Below are 20415 nucleotides of genomic sequence, written 5' to 3' on the forward strand. Positions count from 1 at the left end.
TTCCAAATGGAGAGGACATATTTTGGGGAAGTTAAGTTCTTTCTCTTGGTTTGTTTGGAAACCTAAGCTTGGTAGTGGGTGCCTGAGGGCTCTGGGCACATGAGGTCAGACCCCCTGCCCCCCCAATCTGGGCCTGCCTGGGTCAACTTGGAAAACAGCTTGAAAGAGCCACAGATGGAAAGAGAAAACCCAAAGTCTGGAGACTCTCTGGGCTTGTTAATCAGGGCAGTGGGAGCACCACATTCCCCCTCCTTCAGCCTTCTTTTCCAGCCTCCCTGCGAATGCAACCATCCCTATCTGACAACACAGTGGCCCCCACCTCAGCTGCTTAGATTGGAAAAAACAGAATACCAAACCTGGGAAGTTGAGAGGTTTGTCACGGGAGCTCAGAGAGGACAGCAATTGCCCCTGGACAACTATATCATGGAAATGACAACGAAATGCAAATCTGCTCCCTGCTCAGTTAGGAGAAATCTGGCTTGACTGTGGGACATTAATTTGATGACCTGACCCCAAATCATCCTGTGGGCAGGAGGTAAAATTCACCCCAACACCAGTGTTTCATCCCCATGCCTTCCTTCTTCTGCTCCTTCCATCAAAGTAGAAGATGAAAGAGAATCATTTTAAAGAGGTGACGAGAAGAACCAACCCCCACCCCACATACCCCCCAAACAAAACTGGACCTAGGGAGACTCAGGGCCAAGGGGGGCTTGGGGACCCCACAGGAAGGGTCACACCCTGGCCATGAGGACTCTGAGTCTCAAGTCTATCTCTTTGTACAGATCAGAGGCCCCACTCCTGTGGGCTGTACCTGCCCCCAAGCCACGCTGCAGCCAATCCTGATCCCAAGCAGGAAGACACAAATTATGGAAAATTGCAGCCCAAGACCCCAGGCTTCAGCCTCCTAGTCTGGCCCTGACCCCACAGTTCCCTTCTGTTCCTGTGCTTTGGTCAATGCATGTGCAAAGTAGGCTCTGGTTTGCCTGGGCCAGGACCCATCACCCGGGGAGCCCAGGGAAACTGCGCAGACCTCAAGTCAGACTCTCAGGATGGCACCCTGGCTTTGCTATCTCCAAGTTGAGTGACTGGGTAAGTTTTATGACCTCTCTGAGTGCCAGCTTCCCACCCGTAAAGTGGTGATGCCCTTCAGAGCGAAGCAACACTCCCAACTTCCTACTAGCATGTGTGGAATCCTGGTACTCGACACAACAGCACACACTTAGCACCTGCTGGACAAACGGCAGCTGCCATATGACAGCCGCATAGCATTTCACATGTGGTTCTGGCACACAAGCAGAGCTAACGCTGTACACACTTCGGCACAAGTCAGATCTGTCCCACAAATTATGATGAAGGCAGAACAGCACAGTAGTTTAACAGGCAGGCTCTGGAGCCAGGCCGCCTCCCTTCAGAACCTGCCTCTGACCCTTAACACAAGCTGTGTAAACTTGGGCAAATGGTTTCATCTCTCTGGGCCTCAATTTCCCTACTGCAGACAAAGGGCTAATCATGGCATCTCCCTTGTGGGACTGTATAAGGATAAAGGAGTAAAAACATGTAAAGCACTTTTAAAAGCACTTTAAAAAGCATAGGCACGGGATCCCTGGGTGGCGCAGCGGTTTGGTGCCTGCCTTTGGCCCAGGGCGCGATCCTGGAGACCCGGGATCGAATCCCACATCGGGCTCCCGGTGCATGGAGCCTGCTTCTCCCTCTGCCTGTGTCTCTGCCTCTCTCTCTCTCTCTCTCTCTCTCTCTCTCTCTCTGTGACTATCATAAATAAATAAAAATTTAAAAAAAAAATATTTAAAAAATAAAAATAAAAAAAATAAAAATAAAAAGCATAGGCACATAGGGACGCCTGGGTGGCTCAGTGGTTGAGCGTCTGCCTTCGGCTCAGGGTGTGATCCTGGGGTCCTGGGATCAAGTCCCACATCGGGCTCCCTGCGGGGAGCCCGCTTCTCCCTCTGCCTGTGTCTCTGCCTCTCTTTCTGTGTCTCTCATGAATGAATAAATAAAATCTTTTTTTTAAAAAAAAGCACAGGCACGTAAAAAAAATACTAATTCATACTAATTATTATACATCAGTGGTTCGTAATCTTTGAGATTCGTAGGAAGTTATGGTGCTTCTCCGACTGCATGCACATTCCTCAAGGCCTGCCCACAATTTCTGGAGAGTCCCAGATCCTCACCTTGCACTAAGAAGTGGCCACCCTGATGCGGCCCCGCTCAGGAGATGACTACTTAACCTCTCCCTGAAGTCTTCGCACATCCAAGCACACTCTCAGGTCTTCTAGTCTCAAACCCTGTTTTCCCCCTGTCCCCCAGCTTAGTCACAAACCTCATGGCCTGCCCTATCCCCTCCCCACAATACACAACAAATCTACAAATGCCCTGGTCTTGACCTTTGGGCCTGGCTGCCCTCTCACCCTCTCCTGGTCTCCCTGATACCACATTTCCATTCAGTGCTTGTCTGAGGTGCAGAGATTTATAGCACAGGGCTGAGGTTATTAAACCCCACTGGAAGATGCCTCACACACTGAGAGGTAAACTCTTCGCTGAAGCTTAATTACGCACAGATGTTGTGATGGGGTGCCAGTGTGCAAAAGCAATCTATCTCCAGTTTTAAGAGCTGAACTGGGTTCACAGTGCAAAATTTGCTTCCCACTTGTTATGTGTTTAGGCAAAATTAATTACTCAGGAGCCTCAGTTGCACCATTGTCTTAGGAACAGTGTGTGGGTTTTAGAAGCGGCAGGTCAAATCATTACATTAATTATTTACCCATTTGGCATCCTCATTTCAAAAATGTGTGTTATTATTATTATTACATGTCTTGGTCTGGCAGATGCTAGTTGGCCCCAGCCAGTGGATGATTTGCTGTTTCCATGGGAACGGTGAAGGAGATGGTTCTGTTTGTCAGGTTCATAGTTCTGGTGCTGAGGAGCACCCCTGCCGGCTTAGAGGCAACAGAATGCCCTTAGGCGAGTACCAGAGATGAAATCAGAAAATCTGGGTTGCAGCCCTAGCTCCTCTACTCTAAGACTGTCACCTGTAAAATGGGGTGATGGCTGTTGAAAGGATTCAATGTCATGGTACCTGCATGGTGTCCAGGGCAGAAGAAACATTTAATAAATACTGCCTACCCCTTTGTACACTCAACACTTCTTGGAAGCCCCCTCTGAGCTCCTTATCCTGGGCAGAATGAAATACGTGCTTGTGGGAATCCACAGAAATGTAGCAAAGTCTCTGTCATAATCTGGACATATATGCATGTCATAGGCCCAGATTGTAACAACATAGAATGTTTGTCCCCAGCTAGACGGGACGTTTTTCTCAGATAGGAGCCATCCATCTCTTATTCATCTAGGTCTCTCTAGCTCCTAGCACAACACTAAGTTCAGGAAATGCTCAGGGAATGTGGGATAAAGGAATAGAAGAAATGGGATATGCAAGCAGAAGCAACCATAATTATATTCTACAGCATCGACCAAATGAGTTAGTATCATTCCTTGTCTGAGAGAGCCGTGTTTTTCTTGAATTGGTGGCTTGAACTTCAAGGCTAGGGCAGAGTTACCAGATCTAGTTTGCACATCTGAATTTACAGGCACACCCAGATCTATGATGGCCAGCTGAGGAAGCATTAGTCATACATTGTACTGGGGGCAGGCAGTCCAGATAGACCTGACTCTCAACTCACGCAGAGTCAAACTTTGTCAATGGCTACATCTTTCGCCAACATCAGTGTCAACACACTACACAGTTGTGGCTTCTCCTCCCATGATCTGAGCTTTAGGATTCATAGGTGGCTAGTGTAGGCACACCCTCAACCTCCCCATCCCTGTTAATCAATCTGGATAGCAGAAGTATCAACACTACCTCCATTTCTCAGGATGTCTTCAGAAGCCACACAAACATGCTAGTCAAGAGCAAGAGACCTTCCCAGACAATGTACCGAGACACCTCCCCCTCTAAAAGAGGGCTGCTTGACAGTTGGCTCCGGCACTACCATCTAGAGCTCCTAGAAGATGACTTCCTTTCCTACACAAGCTCAAGGCTGCCTGCGTGAAGAGAGAACAACTGATCTCTTCAAAAAGTTGAAAGCCAAGCTCTCTATGCAGGGTACCAGAGGGGCCCAACCCTTGCACCAGGAAGAGGAAGCCCCAGAGAAATGGGTCCAAGCCCCACCAAGGACGAGATATGTTGGAAGAACAGTGGTGCTGGTGTGCATCTATCAATGGAGAAGCCTATGGAGCCCATGGGGAACATCAGACCAATCCTCAAAGACCCATTCCAGGGCCAACTCCTCAGAAGAGCCTTCCCTGCCCTGATTGACCATGGAAGTCCCTTCTCCTGAAACTCCAGAGCACTTACTAGCAGGACCTCTCACAAAGCTGCTACTTTATATCATTTAATATAGCTTCCCACAGTAAGTGTCTTCTATCATCATATAGGCAGTTCTTCTATAATACTTGAAAACACAAATTTTTTCTAACATGATTGATGTATTAGGGGGGGCAGTTTGATCCAAATGCAAATTTTGCATTTGCTTATGTTAGCTATCCTCTCCCAGGAAGCACCATGTGAATGCAGGAAACTGCCTCCAGCTGAACTGCACGACACAGACATATACAAACACACACACCCCAACATCACCACGTGTCATGAGTCCTGCCCACGCACATCTGGCAACACAGCTTTCCGCCCAATTCCAGATGACCGTCCTTCCACCACCTCACAATATTCACAAGCGGCAACTCTTCTGATGCCCACTTTCACAAGCAGATGTCAAGACAGAGTGCCATGTGTTCTGCGGTCGTACATATTTCTTAGCCATCTAACATGTAAAACTACACTCCTGTTTTTAGCAGGTTTTCATCTTTTATTTTCTGTGTCACTGGTGACATTTTTTAAAATTTGCATTTTCTCTTTTGTGAATTGTCTCCTTTTGTTATTTTACTTTTTACTGAAGTATAATTAACATACAGTGTTCTATTAGTTACAGGTGGATGATTCAACAATTCTATACATTACTCAGTGTTCATCACAGTAAGTGTACTCGTAATCCCATTTATCTCTTTCGCTCATCCCTCCTTCCATCTCCCTTTTGGCAACCACCAGTTTTTTCTTTGTATTTAACTTCATATTTTTGCTTGTCTTTTTTGTTTGTTCATCTGTTTTGTTTCTTAAATTCCTCATAAGAGTGAAACCACATGGAATTTGCCTTCCCCTCTTATTTCACTTAGCACTACATGCTCTAGTTCATCCATGAGGTTGCAAATGGCAACATCTCATTCTTTTTCATGGCTCAGTAATTTTCCATTGTGTATGTATCACATCTTCTTTGTCCATTCATCTGTGGATGGACACTCGGGTGGCCTCCACATCTTGGCTATTGTAAATAATGCTGCAATAAGCACAGGGCTTCCTCTATCTTTTCAAATTAGTGAGGTTTTTCTTTGGGTAAATAAATACCTAGCAGTGCAATTACTGAATCATATGGTAGTTCTGTCTTTAATTTTCTGAGGCACTTCCATGCTGTTTCCCATAGTGGCTGCACCAATTTACATTCCCACCAAATGCGCATAAGGGTTCCTTTTTCTCCACATCCTCGCCAACACTTGTTACTACTGCCTTTTTTATTCTGGCCAGACAGGCGTGAGGTGATATCTCATTGTAGTTTTGGTTTGCATCATGGTTGCACAATGATTAGTGATGATGAGCATCTTGCCATGTGTCTCTTGGAACTGTTGTAAGCCTAGCCCTATTTTCCCCATTAAGCCCTGAGGTTTCTGTTGTGTGGGTCTGCATACTATGGAGTTTGTACTCCATGGAACTCACACGTCGCATTTTAACAGAACTGACTGCATATTAAGTGAGGTAATATACAGTGTTAGGAACAGTGCCAGAGCACAGTAGCATTAGCTACCATCATCATCAATGTCCTCATCTTGTGCTTCACAGCAGCAGAGATCAGAGCTTACAGGCCCTTAGGGTAGCACTTGGTGTCTTAGAATTACAGATCATTCAATAAACATCTGTTTGGCTGGCAGGTCAACAACTACATTTGGTATTTCTCTGTAGCATTCCCTTCAAGAGCTTTAATGTGCAACACTAGGGACAAATCATTCAGGCTCAGCAAGAAGACTCAGGAAGGAGGTGTGCCAACTTATGTCCCACAAGGGCAGGATGTTCAGCGGGGGGGGGGGGGGGAATCAGTCTTCCCTTGCACTCTCACCATACTACCATGCCCCCATTGCCCTGCCCCTCCTACCTTTAAGAAGTCAAAGTGCTTGAGCATTTGGGCCACTTTCTCAGAATTCCTCCCTTCATTGAGGAAATCTAGCTCCAAAGGCAGGTTCTTCTTGGCTTCATCCACCAGCCACATAAACTCAAACTCTGGAAACAGCTGCTTCACAGCCAGGACAAGCACCTGAAATCCACCAAGCACCCCATCAGTCAGTCCATGACACCCACCAAGGGAGCTCAGTTCTCTGCCCTCCTGCCCGGGTCTGCACACTGATAACTCCCCAGGCCTCCCCTGAAATAAGGCCTCCTTGCTCCCCTGGGGCCTGTCCCTGTAATTCAAAGCCAAGATGATCAAAGCCCAATGGGTGCCGGCAGTAACAGCCCTCATCTGCTGAGCACTCCCAGCAAACCCAGTGCTGGGCTAGGCACTTACATTTTCACTTCACTCAATCTTCACAACTCCGGCAGGTCCATGGTATACACTTATCCCCATTTTACAGATGAGGAAGTTGAGGCTCTCAGAGATTATATAGAACTGTCCCAAATTTGCCCAGCAAGAAGCACAGAGCCAGAATTCCACTTGAGCTCACCCAGGCCCCAAACCCTTGCTCTCATTCACTTGCTGAACTGCTTGCTGTCTCTGCTTTGGCTGCTCCTGGACTTGGCCCCCATGGTCCTGTTTACAAAGGTCAGGAAGGGTGCTGCAATCATACAGCATTTTGTTATTTCCTAGACAGAGTGGTGGGTACTTGAGCATTTATAATGTTATTTTCTAACTTTTTGCATGTCTAAAATATTTCTTGATAAAGAGTACATTGGAATAAGAAAACAAGGTTGGATGACACAAGAGGAATAAGAGATAAGGGATGTGACCCTTGGGATAAAAAGCTCAGTGTTTTGGCAATTTGGCCACATTGTGGATTCCTGAGTGAGGACATGATGGAAAGCAGGATTTCAGTGGACTTACAAGGCATTTATCAGCTTAATGATGTGAAGTTAAACATCCTCAGCAGAGAACAGGAGCCCAGTGACATCTGCAGAGTGTGCCATGATCCCTACCATGGGCTGGGACTCAGTTCTGAGGCTGCCCTGCACTGGGGCTCTGGATTTGAGAATATCTAGGAAGTTTGTAGATGATGACTCTGCAGTAGGTAACAAGGGTGAGGCCAGGAACATTGAGATGCATTTCCTGAGAGAAACACAGAAAGGGACTCTCCTGTTCTACTATGAGCCCTCCTCTTAATGTTCAAAGTGGATCAAACTTCCCAGAAATTCTTGATATGGATTATAGTCCCAGTTCTCCGAGAATGCCCATCTCCATCCCCTGGTTATGCCAGATAGCAATAAGCAAGAATTTAAAAACCATGGGCCTACTGGTACCAAAAGCCCTACCCTTTCTGTTGTGGACTGTTTGTATCCCCCCTAAATTCAACGTTAAGCCCTGGGGTGATGCTGTTTGGAGACAGGGGCCTTAGGGTAGTAATTAGGCTTCAATGAGGCCATGAAGGTGGGGCCCCTATCATGGGATTAGTGTCCTGGTAAGAAGAGGAAGAGACAGAGTTCTCTCTTCCATGTAAGGCACAGAAAGAAGGTGGCTTTCTTCAAGCCAGAAAGAAAGTCCTCACCAGGAACTGAATTGGCCAGCCACCAGAACTACAGAAAATAAACATCTGGGGTGTTTTGGTTTTGTGTGTGTGTGTGTGTGTGTGTGTGTGTGTGTGTTTAAGAGAGAGAAAGAGTGTGAGAGTACATGTGAGTAGAGGGAGAGGGGCAGAGGAAGAGAGAGAATCTTTTCTTTTTTAAGATTTTATTTATTTATTCATGAGAGATACAGGGAGAGGCAGAGACACAGGCAGAGGGAGAAGCTGGTTCCCTGTGGGGAGCTCAATGTTGGACTCGACCCCAGAACTCCGGGATCATGCCCTGAGCTGAAGGCAGACGCCCAACCACTGAGCCACCCAGGCATCCCAAGGGAATCTTAAGCACGTTCCACACCCAACACAGGGATTGATCCCAGAACCCTGAGATCATGACCTGAGCCAGAATCAAGAGTCAGTCACATGCTTAACCAAATAAGCCACCTAGGTGCCCCTAAACGTCTGTGATTTCAGCCACCCAGTCTATGGCATTTTGTTATAGCAGCCTGAACAGATGAAGATGCCATCCCATCTGCCCAGAAGGACCCACTGAGCCACAGCTATGAACTTCATTCTGTGCTTCCTTTTGCACTTCCTGTATTATGCCCAGCACTGTGATAGGCACATGCAATATAAAAGAAAGAGACCTAAAGCAGGCCATTAACTACAAGGCACTTTTGGCTTTGTTTTTAAACCCTTGTCTTAGACGAGGTACCAGATGCCGTTCTAAAGGAATCATCACACATGGTTATTATACTCAATTCCTATCAAAACTCTTTTTAATTACATTTGGCTGCAGTCTAATTTCTTTTAAGTCTTGTCTAGTCTTTCATGGGCTAGACCTGTGACCTTATGATAATTGATTTAGTTTATGTTTTGTTTCTGTTTGAGTCACACAAAGCTAGGTGGGAGGAGTGGTGACAGCAAGGCCTGTACAGCATGTGTCAGGCCCAGGCACTGGGGACCAGCAGCCCCCTAGGCATCATGTCTCATCACGGTGACCTCAGATGGCTCTCAGCTGCCACCAAAGGGGAGGCAGAGCTGCTGCACAGGAAACAGAAGCACTTGTCTGGGCTAGGGCCAAGTGCATACCCGACCTCTGAAGCACCTGAATTCTACTCCCTGGGCTCTGAGTTCAGGGAGAAACCTCTTGGATGTTTTATTCCAGCCTCAATTCTAGAGGTTCTCACCCAGGAAGGACAAGGGAAGGAACCACAGTGAGGCTCAGTCATTTGTTTAATCAATAGTTACTGATTACCTCCTAGGTAACTACCCAAGGGCCAGGCGTGGGCATACACAGGGAGCCACATGTACCCTAGTGGGTCTCTACCTGGGCATGAAGCTTCTAGCCAAACGATAATTCCTCATCATTTAATGTATGGTCACCATTATTTGTGAAATTTTAAACTATCATTGATACCAAACAGCACTGAAAGGTACTTTACAGATTTATCTGTTACTAATCAATTAAATAATCAGTCATTACTAGTACCATTGGTTATTAATACCTAACGTCATTAATCATAAAAGCAAAGGTTTGATTAATATTAATTGCTAATAACTAATTAATAAACTAATTCATACCCAAAAAAACTTCACAGTACTCACAGAGCTGATTTCTAAAGCACTGTGTGGGTAATGGCTGAGCCTCTCCCTTGGCTAATATAAAATGAGAGGTCCTGTTGGAATGGGTGTCAGTGGTTCACCACCTTATAAAAGAATACCACCCTTTCCTTTATAGGAAGTCTACCAATCTGAAAGTTTAATGCCAGCTATGAACCCAGAAAACATACCTCACATAATTTTGTATGTAATTCAGGGGAGTTACCAACCCCTTGAACTTCTAGGCAAGTGGGGAGATGGGTCAGGTTAGGAGTCATCTGGTCCAAATCTAAAATCATTTGGGCTGCTACCATTTGAGACTTTTCCTGGCTGAGGAGAATAAAACAAAACCGTTTCACCTTCTGTTTTCATCCAATTCCCTTTCTGAGAGCCTGCCCTAAGTAGATGCATTTAAGTTTTTCCTTTTTGACAACAGCTGCAGTCAACTAAAATAAAACAGGTGTTGTTATCAATTTGGCTTTTTGATTTTTCTCCCAAAATGTAACTTCTCCATAAAATTCTTCTAACAACCAATGTTTCTACCAGTTCCTAGCATGCACTCCACACTCAGCAGATGTTTATTGAATATTCACATGAATAAATGAGTGAATAAATGAATGAATAAATGAAAATTTCAAAGGGTTGGTCCTCTCCTCCGGAGATGATTATACGTTCACATGTGTGTTACTCAAATAAATTAGGTTTTTCTGTTTCTGAGGTTTCAGTGGGAAAGGGGATTACCTCTGAATTTTCGGTGACCACAGTTTTGGAATGCCTGAGAATTTTCTATGTGATTTTCAAATGAATCAATCAAGATATGTTCAACAATTAGCATTTCCTCCGAGGTAGAATAATGAAATTATTTTCCTATAGGGCCATTGGCTCACAGGAGGAAAAATCGTGAGCCACACAGAAATATATTGAAAAAAATTGAAAGTCACATAAAAGTTTGGAAACTAGTGATTGCTATTCATAATAACAACCAATAAAAAGGAAATGATCATTATTTACTACCTACCCCATACCAGATACTGTGCTATGAGGCACGTATTTACAGACATGCTCTCATTTAATCCTCTTCTTGCCCATTTTACAGAGAAAGAAACTGGCTCCAGGAGGTTAAAGCATTTCTCAAGGTCACAGAGCTTGTCATTTCAAATGCGGGACTCGGACACAGGGTTTTCTCGCTCCTTTCTTTGCGCAGCCCTGACTCATGCAATGCAATACAGGATAATACAATAGGAAGCGTGAGATAAGGTGCAAAAAGAGCTGTTATGGACTGTTAAAACTGCAACTGAAAGAAGGCTGCCTGTTATTAAGTTATTATATCTTATAAAAGAAATAACGCTCTATGGGAAAAGAGCACGCTACATAGAACGCCTGCACGGATCCAAACTGGTAAAAATGGATGTTCGACAAGGATCGAAAATCAATTCAGAGTGATGTAAATAGCTTGCCATTCATGGGGTTTATCTTTGTTCTGATAAGTTATTAAAGTGCACACTTTTTACAAAACAGAATTATAGGGTGAAGAGAAGTTTCCACAGGATAGTCTACATCTCTGGGGTTTTTTAATGTCATTTAGAAAATAAAATCAGCTGTTGGAGTCGGTGCCAACACAAACAGTACCTAGTCACCCACTGTTCAATCAACACGTTCAGAAAAGAAACAAGATGACAGGCAGCATGCACTGAAAATGCTGTTCAAAAAAAAAAGTCAAAGACCTGACCATCACAGGTCTTTATTTTTAGAGACCCTTGGCATGGGCCAGATGATATCAAAATGTGGATCAGATTCTGGTGCTCAGACCAGAGTCCCTCCCCTGTGTGGGAGAGCACCTTGGGGACAGGTGGCACACAAAGAGCAGGAGTTAGGTTCTTCAGGGAGTCACAGAGCAAGGGGGCATTCATCATCAATTCCGGAAGCTCAAGAGATAACAGGGAGTGATTTGGGGTGATACTATTGGGACCTGGGGATTATGGTTTTACCACCAGCTTACGGGTCCTCTGAGTCCTACCGTGCTCTCTAACAGAACGGCAGTGAGATCCAGCCCGCTGAGCGCCCTGCTATTGTAGGCAAGAACTGCTGCAAAGCCAGCCCGCCAGCAGACAAACAGACTGCCTTGTCAGTTCACCCCTTCCTGCTGAATCATTGTTCCAATCTCTGGGCCCAATTAGTCTGGCTCTGGACAGCCACTCAAATCAATAAGAGTCACTGGCCGTGCATCTAGAAGTAGAGTTGCCCCAACTATTAAAGGGACAATATCAGGTGATAATGACAAAGCTGAAAAACACCCTTGCCTGTGCCTTTCTCTTTTGTGCAAAGTCACCAACACCATCAGGTTCATCAAACACCATTTACTGAGAGTCGGCTTCCACCCTCCTACCACCATTGCACAGTCTATCCAAGAGACTGTCCCCTTCCCCAAGAAGAGTGCCAGGTTCGCAGGAGACACAAAACACTATGGTGGCATGTGCTATTAGGTGCCAACCCAAAAGCCATTTGCCTCACCATCCTGGCTAACAGAACCCCAGTTTTGTGCATCTTTCATGTCCTTCAAGGAAGGCGGGCCTTAGCCTGAGAAGGTGAATCACAATCGGTCTCATATCTCTTGCCAAGACTAATTTAGACTCAGGCATGTGGCCTACTTGTGGCCCATGAGAAATGAAGGAAATTCTATTGAGGGGCTCCTTTTTGCTAAGGAATATGAGGGAAGAAACAGGTCCTCTTTGGCACTGGATATCATCTACTTGTAATAGCTGGAACTGCTGCAGCTGTTTGGGGACCATGAGGAGCATTACCCTAAGACAAGCCAGAATAGAAGACAAAAGGAACCTGGTCCTTAAAAACCATAGTGAAGTGCTGGATCAGTCAACTTTGGAACAGTCAACACTACTGCTGGGTGTCTTGAAATGTGACATAATACAGTTACTATTATTTACACCACATTCAGTTGGATTTTTCCGGTACCTGCTGCCTAAAGCATCTTCACTACTATAAACAGTATCAGTCCCCAACCTCCTCACTCTCAAAAGCCTCACTCCCAGACCTTCCTTTATAGCAGATATGTATTTGGATTTAGCAGCTCACCTCTCTAACTGCAAATATTCAGAAGTTATGTCTAGTAGTCACTCTCCCTTTAGTATGAATTACCCTAGTAGGATTCTCTTCCTCAAAGACTGCGCTGGGAGTCACAGAGTTGGAGAAGAGAGAGGGAAAGCAGTGGGCAGTGGGAGGGAGGCACAAGGACACAAAGTACCTGGAGTGGTCATAAAAGGAACTGCCAGAAAGCCACGCTTTTCCTCACCATGTCTCCAAGTTTCTGGTGGCAAATATGGCCCTCTCGCCCCCTAGAAGTCACTCTTCTGCTAACAGAACCTCTCTGGGGTTTTCATTCCTAAACCCAAGATACTATTCTAAGTCAGGACTCAGGAACAAAATTGTAAGACTCTTTTCAAATATAAAAATGAAATGAGATTTCCAGTCAGGTTCTTAATTTACACAGAAGGGTGAGCTGGGGAGGATGTTTTCCACTGGAGACCAAGCCTGGTGAGAAGGCAGCACCATCATCGGTCCTGCTGTTCATGCTGATGGAGTGCAGAGGTGGGGACCTCAGGCCTTGTGTCCCACTTCTCTTCTGAAGGCTGTGAGTCCGGGTCTCCAATCGGCCTTGGGCACCCAGCCTCGGCTACTGTGCATGGGCCACTCTGTACTCCGCACACAGCTGCCGGACCATACTTCCCAAGGAAACCATCTGATGTTTATCTCCAGGAGGGACATGCCAAACCATTATTAGCGCTATCATTGCTATTGACCTCATGGCCACCATTACTTAGGGAATGAGGCTCTGAGCAGAGAAACAGTGTCACAGCTGTCCTCCCAGCCCAAGTGGGTCTCGATGGCACCACTGGGCAGAGGCAGGTTCCTGCCTGACACAGGAGTGGCTGCTGGGTCTCGGGACACCCAGGCATGCTCTGAGACTCCTCGTTCACTCCCAGCTATGGCTGTTGTGTAGCCACTGGCAGGTGCTCCAGAAAACTCTGGTTTCCAGATAGAAGCCCGGTGTCACTCAGGAACCCTGCTCCCAAGCCCTGGTCAGCTCCCTTTTCCATCACACATTCTAAACCTTCACCCCCACCCCGGGCCTCCAATGCCACCTCCTACCCCCTCATTCTCAACAGATGGTCTTGCCTCCTACTGCAGTGAAAAAAATAGGGCTATCAGGCTGGTACGACTCAGCTGCCCACCTTCCTTCCACCATCCCCCCCTGCCCCACACACTCATCTGTGTGCAGCTTCACCACCTTCCTCCAGGCTCTGAACACAGGCTGACCGAGGCTACTGCTTCCACCTGTGTCCTTCAAGCCCAATCCCTGGAGTCTCCCCTAGGACCACATCTGTCAGTTACTTCTTTCTACTGGATCTCCAGCCGCACCCCTCCCCCGTTTAATGGCCACCCTCCCCATCAGCGACAGCCTGCTCCAGTCCCCACCTCTAATCTTGTGCACTTTGGTCTAAGCACTATATGACCTTCCCCACTGTCACGGCCACACCTGAGAAAAGTAATCTACGTCAACCATCTCCACCCCCTGGAGCTTCAATTTTCTCCCACCCCCTCACTCCATTCTCCTTGCTCACCCCAAGGACTCTCAATCACCAAATCCGAGAGGTTCCAGAGCTTTACTAATTTTATCTTTCATTTGACAACACTGAGTAATTCCGGCAGACTTTATTTTCCAAAATGGGTACAACAGTATCTCCCATTCTGATGCTCTTCTAGAACCTGGTCACGCCCCTGTCAAGAAGTAGAGTATCCACCCATCCTTTAAACTAAGGGAGCCTTTGTGACTCTTGTTCTTACTAACAGAGTAAAGAAGAGGTAGTGCTCTATGCCTGGCAAGGCTAGGTCATAAAATGCTCATGTGCTCTAAGCCTTATTCTCATGGGACACTCACTCTTTGGACCCAGCCACCATGCTGTGAGGAAGCCCAAGCAGCTGTGGAGAGGCCTACCTGGAAAGACCCACAGCCCTGTCCACAGCCACAGCGGAGCCACCAGCCATGTGAGTGAGCCACCTAGAGAGAGATCCTCCAGTTCAGGCAGACCAGCCAGCTGGTACCACATGAAACAGGTGAGTCTCTCTACCAAGCCCTGCCAGGACTGCAGATTCATGAGCAAAACACACAACTGTTATTTTATGCTGCTACATTTTCTATTTCTCTTCTTGAAATTGTTTCCATGGGATGTAGCAGCACTGCCCAGTCCTGGTTCTCCTCCAATCTCTCTGGCTGTGCCTTCTCCATTCCTCTGAGAGCTTAACTTCCTGGGCATACTCCCCTGATGACAGTAGTCCTCACAGCTCTCCCCTTGTCTTCTTTTCTCTTTGCTCCACCCTCCTAAGTGACCTCAATTACTCTGCCGAATTCACCTACCTGCTGTGAATCTCCTTGCTGGTAAATCCTGTATCTGTATTTCCGGGCTAAATGCAGACCAGCAGAGCAATCCCAATCCAGAACTCCTGACTGCAGTATCTTCATTCTCGTGGTAGCTCCACCACCCATTCCACCCAGCTCTGAGATCATCCCAACCCCACTGCTTTCATGAGAAACTGCATTTCCCATTTAGGCTTGGCCAACGGGCAACACTGGTGGAATTCTGGGGACAGAAGGAGGTAGAATTCTGCTGCCTCAAACAACATCTAGGGCTCTACCTCCCAGGTGATGGGCCCTATGGCTATGATCCACCTCCCAAAGGACCAGCCCACCATGGGCCAGCTCTGGAGGGTGACCTCAGCTCCCAGGCCCTTTTCCTGAGAACCAGCTCTTTTCCTTGTCCCTCCACCTTGAAAGTGGCAACAGCTTCCTACAGTTGGTAATTGCCTCACCATCCCCTGTGGTTTCTCTGCTATTCCATCCCCCTGGAAGTCTCATTTTCTGTTTTAAGTTCCCTCTGCTGGAAATATCTACAGCAATTTTTTTTTCTTCCCAACTGGACCCTGACTGATACACTGGTTAATGGCACCCAATCTTAATCATTTAAGTGAGAAACACACAATTTGTTTTATTCCCCTCCCATTCACTCATACCCTTATTTGCCCCCACCCCATGTAAAGCTGGTCACAAAGTCCTATGACCCTGCCCCTTGAGCCCACCCCTCCCCTTCACTCCCACTACACTGCCTTGGTAGCACATCATTATTTTTGGCTCAGACCAGTGTGGCAGCCCCTCCATTAGGCTCCCTGGCTACAGTCTTTCTGTCTTCCAGTTCAACCTCTAGACTGCCAACAGACTTTCGTTTCTAATGTACATCTGATCATGACATTCTCGGATTTAAAATTCTTAAATGGTTCCCCACTGACTACAGGAAAGAATCAGATCCCCTCAGTTCCACAGTAGATCCATATTTGCTGTGTATACCTTTCTATGCCCTAGCCTGCAAGATCAGGCCCTCCACGATATCCTGTCTACCTTCCCAGCCCCATCTGCAACCGTTCCCAGCCATACCACCTGAACCAGCTCGTTCTTCTCCAAGCCCACTCTTCCTCTAAGCCTCAGGCATTTGCACAGGCTGGGCTATTCCTCCCCAGCCCGGCTGTCTTACCAGCTCCTCAGTGAAGCCCTGTCCCCAGCCCTGGCTACCTCCAACATACTAAGCACAGTGCTGAGGGCACCATACCCAAAACAGCACTTTGGGCAGAACTCACAGTTCCACACTGTGGATGTTTGTGTCCAGACCTGCCCTTCCACTAAACAGGGAACTCCCCCAGTGATGAAGATGGAGTTTCCTCACTCCTGCATTCCTGGGACCCACCTAGCACCTAGTGCAAAAGATACCTTCCATGCGTATGCAAAGCTTAGTCAGGGTGAGCTGAGGAAACAAACTATCAGTCCAGAATAAGGAAAGAGAACAGAGGAAGGGAGCCTGCAGAGAAGGGGAGAGACACACTGGCAGGTGAAATGCCTGACCTCCTGGGCCAGGTGATGGGTACTACCCAGCCAGGGCCCAGCTCACCCTCCCTTGCTCTGAGGACAGAGCTAGAAAAGTCCATAGACACAGTCTCCACCAGGTCTTTTCCCAGGAACACTTTAGGTAGACAAGCTTGTTCACTCAAAACAGGAGATAAGCAAACATGTAATCTGTGTAAATATTTCTATGTGAGCTTCCTGTCATTTTTACATCCCTTGGTTGACCACATGGCTGCCTTTTGTTATAATTTAACAAATTAAAATGTAACTTTTCTACCCTCTTTGGTTCATCTCATTTCTTCAACATCCACCTGAGGTCTCCTTGGCCCAGCAGCTGTCCATCATGTTCTGAGACCATCCCCAGACAGCTCCTAGGAACACATCGAGAACAACTGACCAACCCAGCCATAGGTCCCCTGGTCACAGCACTGTCCTGATGCTTCCTCTGTCATGGTCTCAAGCTTTCCCCTCCCATCCTGCTGCTCAAAGGGTCACACTCCACTCAGCTGCCTTGAACCAGTGTCACTGGAGCCACCTAGTTTCCAGAGAAATATAGAATGAAGATGAAAGAGGAAGTCCCTCACCTCCATCAGGAGAATGTCCTTCGAGCTCTGAGCCTGCACCTTTGGGTGCTGGACCTTCACAGCCACTGTCCGCCCGTCATGTAGCACCGCCTTGTGAACCTGGGCCAGGGAGGCGGCCCCCAGAGGGGTGTCATCAAAGCTCATGAACAAATCATGAATCTGTCAAGAGTGGAGAAAAGATGAAGCAATTAAGATGACTCAGTTCGGTGAGAGGGGATATGGGGCCAGTACCGCCTGATGTCTCCCGATAGATTTTCTGCTCTACCAGTTGTATGCCAACCCAGTGCCTTGCCTGGGCTCTTTGCTGCCATGGAGATCCACAGCAGCATACGGAGGGAGTGAGAGAGAAAACACACATGGAGGGTGCGTCCTCATACACATGCATGGGCGCCCTGAGCACCTCCATTCAAGGCCAAAGAAGTGCTGTCTAGAATGTTCAGAACTGAGTACCATCTGCTCGTTTAATTATGTACCAGTGCACCCCTGAGGCTGTTACAAATATACATAAAATCAAGAGTTAACAGAACCTGGGCCCCAGGCAGCCCAATACAGAGATCAGATACTCAAATCCACCAACATAGGAGAGCTCAAAGGACCCTAGGCTGGTGGCTCCAAACCCAACAGCCATCTCTTGTTCCTGCCTGAGCAGCAGGCTCAACATGGGTCCCCAAGCCCACCCTCGGCCTGGCCACTTGGGCTGCATGCCCCTGCCTCACTTTTAATCCCCACCTGCAATGTCACCCAAAGGGAGTCTTGGGCAGATCCCTTGCCCTTTCTCTACGAAATGGAATATGTGCTCCTTACTCTCTGTCTTCTCTTCCCTTCTTCCTTCCTTCCCTCTTAGAAATGCCACACCAAATTTTCCTGAAGGAAGAAAAGTCTGACTTGAGTGTCCACACCCACATGGTCCAGATATGAATATTCTACAGATGGGAAGGAGACCCCCAAAAGCCTTTTTACAAAAATATCCAAGGCTAAAATTCTCACCCCCTCCATTTCTTGAAGTCCCCATATAGCCTCCCAATCCTAGAAGGTCCATTCTCACACACACACACACACACACACACACACACACAAATATGTACATGCATGATTAGTCCCATGGCCACCCTCCTCATGTCCTCCTCATGCTGAGGCCTTCGGTCCTCGCCCCTGCCTCCCCCGGCACCCTCTTCTGCAGCAGGCATTCTGTCCTGCCCCTTGGCCCCCTCCTCTCCTTGGACGTCAGCAGTCAGATGACCTTCGGCCACTAGCCCACCCCTCCGCTTGCTAGGCAGCACCAGCACCTTGCTAATCTCCCTCATAAATCACTCCCTCCGGCCCTGTCATCATTTTTGTAGCTTTCACTAAACTCCATCCCATTTATCAACATCCTTCAGAGGCCAAAGGTCCAGGCAACATGGGAGGGGCCCACTTCTCTGTCATGAAAGATGGGTACAGATTGGCTTCCTCGTCCCCCTTCTTCTTCACTGGGTTTTTATTTCTGCCCCTCCCAGTGCTTACTTCCCCACCTCCTTCCCCAATCACATACTTGTGGATTCCCCTCCCTCCTGACTTCGAGGTCCCCTGAGGGCCAGATTCTCCACATGTCAATCACCTGGGTCTCTCCATATAAAAACCCCTTATTCTGGACTTGGGCTTGGCTTGAGAGAATGAAAGAACCACCAACCCTGTAGACCCCGTTAGGACATCAGCTTCAAGTGGGCAGGGATTTTTGTTTGTCTTGTTAGCTGCTGAATTCCCTGTGCTTACAACAGCATGTGAAATAGCTAGTGGCAAATACGTATTTGTTGAAAGGCTGAATCCTCTCATTTGGAGAGGCACTAAATCAACTTTCTTCCTTTTCAAATGGCTGGACCTTCCTGCTCCCACATTCCTACTAGTCCAAAGGCCCCAAATGTAAAAGCACATGTCCTGTGGGGGATTTACCTACATGCACTCCACCTGCTACCCCACGTAGGTGTGAGACCCCAGCGTGGCCAATCGGAATCCTGAATACCCTGGGTCACGCTGACTGCTTCAGAGATGGACACATGACCCAACTGATCCAGTCAGACTCAAGTGTTTTACTTTTGTTTGAACTGTAGGAGAAGAGATTCTTTCTCTTTGCTGAACTTGAAAGTAAAAGCTGAACTTGAAGCCTGGGGTTACCAGGAGTCACACAGTGGCAATAAAGAGGAAAGCAGAGTCAAGAGATAGAGAGAATGAATCCTGGTCACCATGATTGGGCTCTTTGATCTAACCATGCCTGAATACCCACCCTATAATTTCTTGTTTTTGCTTAAGTCAGTTTGAGTTGTTTTGTCACACAGGGCTAAAGGGGCTCTGACTGATAGTTCTCGGGCCCATCTGGGTTAGACAAAAGAAACATGGGCAGGGTACCCAACATCCCCAAGAGGCTTAGTAAGTGTGAGTTCCTTTCCCTCCCCTCCCCCCCCCCCCCCCCCCGCAGTGCCCTCTTGCTGCGACAGGGATCCAGGAATAGAAGGGAGGTAGAACTTCAGCAACATTCTCAGCCATTACATAATGATATCAACAACAACTGCCTTCAGAAACCCTCTGGTTGTTCCTAAAGGAGCACCAAGGAGAATGTTTTCTGGAGCAGATCTGTGAGCTCAGACCCTCATGTCCCAGGCAGCTGGAATGGCCCCATCTCCCCACTGCAAAAGGACTTGGGGGTCATCTGACCCCACTCCCCACCCCAAGCCTCCACCTGGCTCCCTGGGAACATTGGCTCATTCTCGAAGGACAGCCAGGCTTCAAACCAGTGTCATTGCAGGGACGTTGCAGAGTCATTGCAACTGAAGAGTGACATGGCATCACTAGGACTGTGTGGCAAGAATAGCTGCCAGGAGCACTCCAGGGAGAGGTGAAGGAAGGAAAGGGCTGAGGCAAGCATCTCCCAATCTCCCGGGCAAGAGGAAGCCTGGTCTACCATATCCCTGGGGAATGGGAAGGGGGCCTCCCACAATTCCCTGCCTCTACCAGGTGAGGCAGGGAGTCTGGAGCTTAAGATACCACTCAAGCCCAGGTACCAACTGGGCACCTTGAATGAGGCCCAGCTCTGAGGACCTGCCCTCACCACCACCCCCAGTTTGACCAGTGGAAGCAAAGACAGACATGAGAAATGCACCACTCACTCCATACAAGGAACCTGTTGGGCAGATGCCACTCCACCCCTGCCCACCTACTACCTCCCAGGGCCCCTGCTGCCATCCTTTCCTTTCTATCAGGAAGCAAGGCACACACCCACACCCTCCTGTGCTTGCTTACACACACACACACACACACACACACACACACACACACACACACAATAATTGATTGCTAGTGAATGTTCCTAGCTGGCTTATAAAAAAAGGTAATTAAAGATTGGTGCTACAG

The 20415-nt window shown here is 47.5% G+C and overlaps 1 protein-coding gene across 4 annotated transcripts in view; it reads right to left on the minus strand.

Annotated features, from left to right (window-relative positions):
* ADCK1 (aarF domain containing kinase 1) overlaps nt 1-20415 on the minus strand; it is a 116367-nt gene that overhangs the window by 27558 nt on the left and 68394 nt on the right. For all 4 annotated transcript variants that reach the window (XM_055303568.1, XM_055303566.1, XM_055303570.1 and 1 more), the window contains 2 exons: nt 17032-17190; nt 6270-6428 (listed from right to left, as the gene is read on the minus strand). In XM_055303568.1, the coding sequence (XP_055159543.1) occupies nt 6270-6428; nt 17032-17190 (318 nt within the window). The remainder of the gene's footprint in view (nt 1-6269; nt 6429-17031; nt 17191-20415) is intronic.

Source organism: Nyctereutes procyonoides, unplaced genomic scaffold, assembly GCF_905146905.1.
Source record: "Nyctereutes procyonoides isolate TBG_1078 unplaced genomic scaffold, NYPRO_anot_genome, whole genome shotgun sequence".
NCBI classification, from domain to species: domain Eukaryota; kingdom Metazoa; phylum Chordata; class Mammalia; order Carnivora; family Canidae; genus Nyctereutes; species Nyctereutes procyonoides.